The sequence below is a fragment of the Pundamilia nyererei genome, unplaced genomic scaffold (genome assembly GCF_000239375.1).
Source record: "Pundamilia nyererei isolate P.nyererei 1_Seehausen unplaced genomic scaffold, PunNye1.0 scaffold00344, whole genome shotgun sequence".
NCBI classification, from domain to species: Eukaryota; Metazoa; Chordata; class Actinopteri; order Cichliformes; family Cichlidae; genus Pundamilia; species Pundamilia nyererei.
The window spans coordinates 1-1,756 of NW_005187745.1; the positions used below are offsets into that span (position 1 = coordinate 1).

Sequence of the window (1,756 nt, forward strand, 5' to 3'; positions counted from 1 at the left end):
TAGATAGATAGATAGATAGATAGATAGATAGATAGATAGATAGATAGATAGATAGATAGATAGATAGATAGATAGATAGATAGATAGATAGATACTTGTCATTTAGTTTAACTCACTAATGCTCATGGAGATTGCGTATAAAGCGCAGTAATCCCAACGTGTTCTCAGTGTAGGGCTTTTTACCTTCCAATTTCTGAACCAGCTCTTGTTCAAACTGCAACAAAAACATTGGTTATGAAGCGGATTTTAGGAATATAGACATTTGATATTTGATGTTACAGTCACCTTATTTTTCCACTGCTTAAAGGATCCGTCCACAGCACATTTTTCTAGAGAGTCAATCAGCTCCTGTTCAGCCTTTCTATAGTTTGCGACATCATCTCTGTTACCGATCTTTCTCAAGTATTCAGTTTTCCTGGAAAGGAAATTATTAAAAATAAATATAAAAAATAATAATAAATAAATACAAAAAAGCTGCATTAATGAGCATTTAAAACTTTAAGGAGAAGTGTGTAATAAAAGGATTTAGCATTAGCAGAACATTTTAGCATTAATGCTTAACTAGGTTGATCCGGGATGATCAGTTTGTTCTAACATGAACATCTGTATCCCTCTTTGACAGGCAGAAATCAAGAATCATAAAAATATGTTTTTTATTAATTGTCAATAATTCCCTCACTTTTCAGAAGTCCAGAAGAAGGGATGTTTTAAGCATTCTTCTACTTTGGGTCTGTATTTTGGCTCTTTGTTGATCATCCACTCGATGAGATCCTTTGCCACCACATCTTGAACGTGATCCAAACTGTACTTCCCTCTGTGAATGTTGAACTCACATTCAAAGGATTTGCCAAATGGATGGTGGCCTCCAGAGAGGATATAATAAACCAGCATGCCTGCAACCTTAATAATAACACATATTATCAGTTTCGGTATGTTTACCAAGCCATTTTTCAGTTAATCAAGTTTGTGTTCAGACTTTACCTGGATGTCAGTGCTTGACTTGTACGATATGACAGATTCTTCTGCTAAAGTCTCTCGGGCCATCCAGCATTTGGTTCCTGCACTGCGTGTATGTAAAGTTGTTTGGCCTTTGAGTAAGCGTCTGCTTATGCCAAAATCAGCTAATCTTGCCCTCCCAGTAACATCTGCAGGAAGAATTATGTGAAATAAAATCATATCTGGTAATCATAAATTAAAATGTTTTTGTCTTGAATGTCAAACATGTCTTACCAATCAAAACGTTCTGGGGTTTGAGATCTCGGTGAAGAATTTTAGGACTTTGACAGTGAAGCACCTTTAAACTTTCAAGAACTTGTTTGACAAGTTTCTTTAACATCAGTGAGTCATGGTCATTGTTCCTGATATATTCTTCCAAGGTGTATTCACAAAGTTGCAGACAAAGATATCCAAAGTTCTCGTCCTCTGCAGCATCAACATATCGTACTATATGAGGATGATCGAGTTCAGGATGTCGTAGAATTACTTCTTCGTTCTTCAGCTCGTCATAGTTGCTTTTAGACATTCTCTTAATGGCAACTTCTGTGCCGTCCTCTCTCAGCCCCAAGAAGACTTCAGTACCATCACTTCCCTTCGCTATTCTGAATTCTGCATCATTCACATAAATAATGCTTCTGATTCTGGATATTTTACTGTCATCTGAGCCAGCAAGCATCTCCAGTTTGTCCTTCCACCTCTTGCTGACTGGATCCCAGTTTAGTTTTTCTGATTTTTCAATGGTGCTGTATTCAAAAGGCTT

The 1,756-nt window shown here is 36.7% G+C and overlaps 1 protein-coding gene across 1 annotated transcript; it reads right to left on the reverse strand.

Annotated features, from left to right (window-relative positions):
- Nucleotides 1-116: 116 nt before the first annotated feature.
- Nucleotides 117-1,268, reverse strand: LOC102197555 (serine/threonine-protein kinase ppk4-like; the record flags this gene model as incomplete). The annotated part of the gene is made up of 5 exons (XM_005752106.2): nt 1,231-1,268; nt 982-1,145; nt 680-900; nt 286-415; nt 117-214 (listed from the first exon to the last, which is right to left on the reverse strand). Coding segments are annotated over exons 2-5 (512 nt in total), but the record flags the coding sequence as incomplete, so codon positions are not given.
- Between the last annotated feature and the right edge of the window lie 488 nt (nt 1,269-1,756).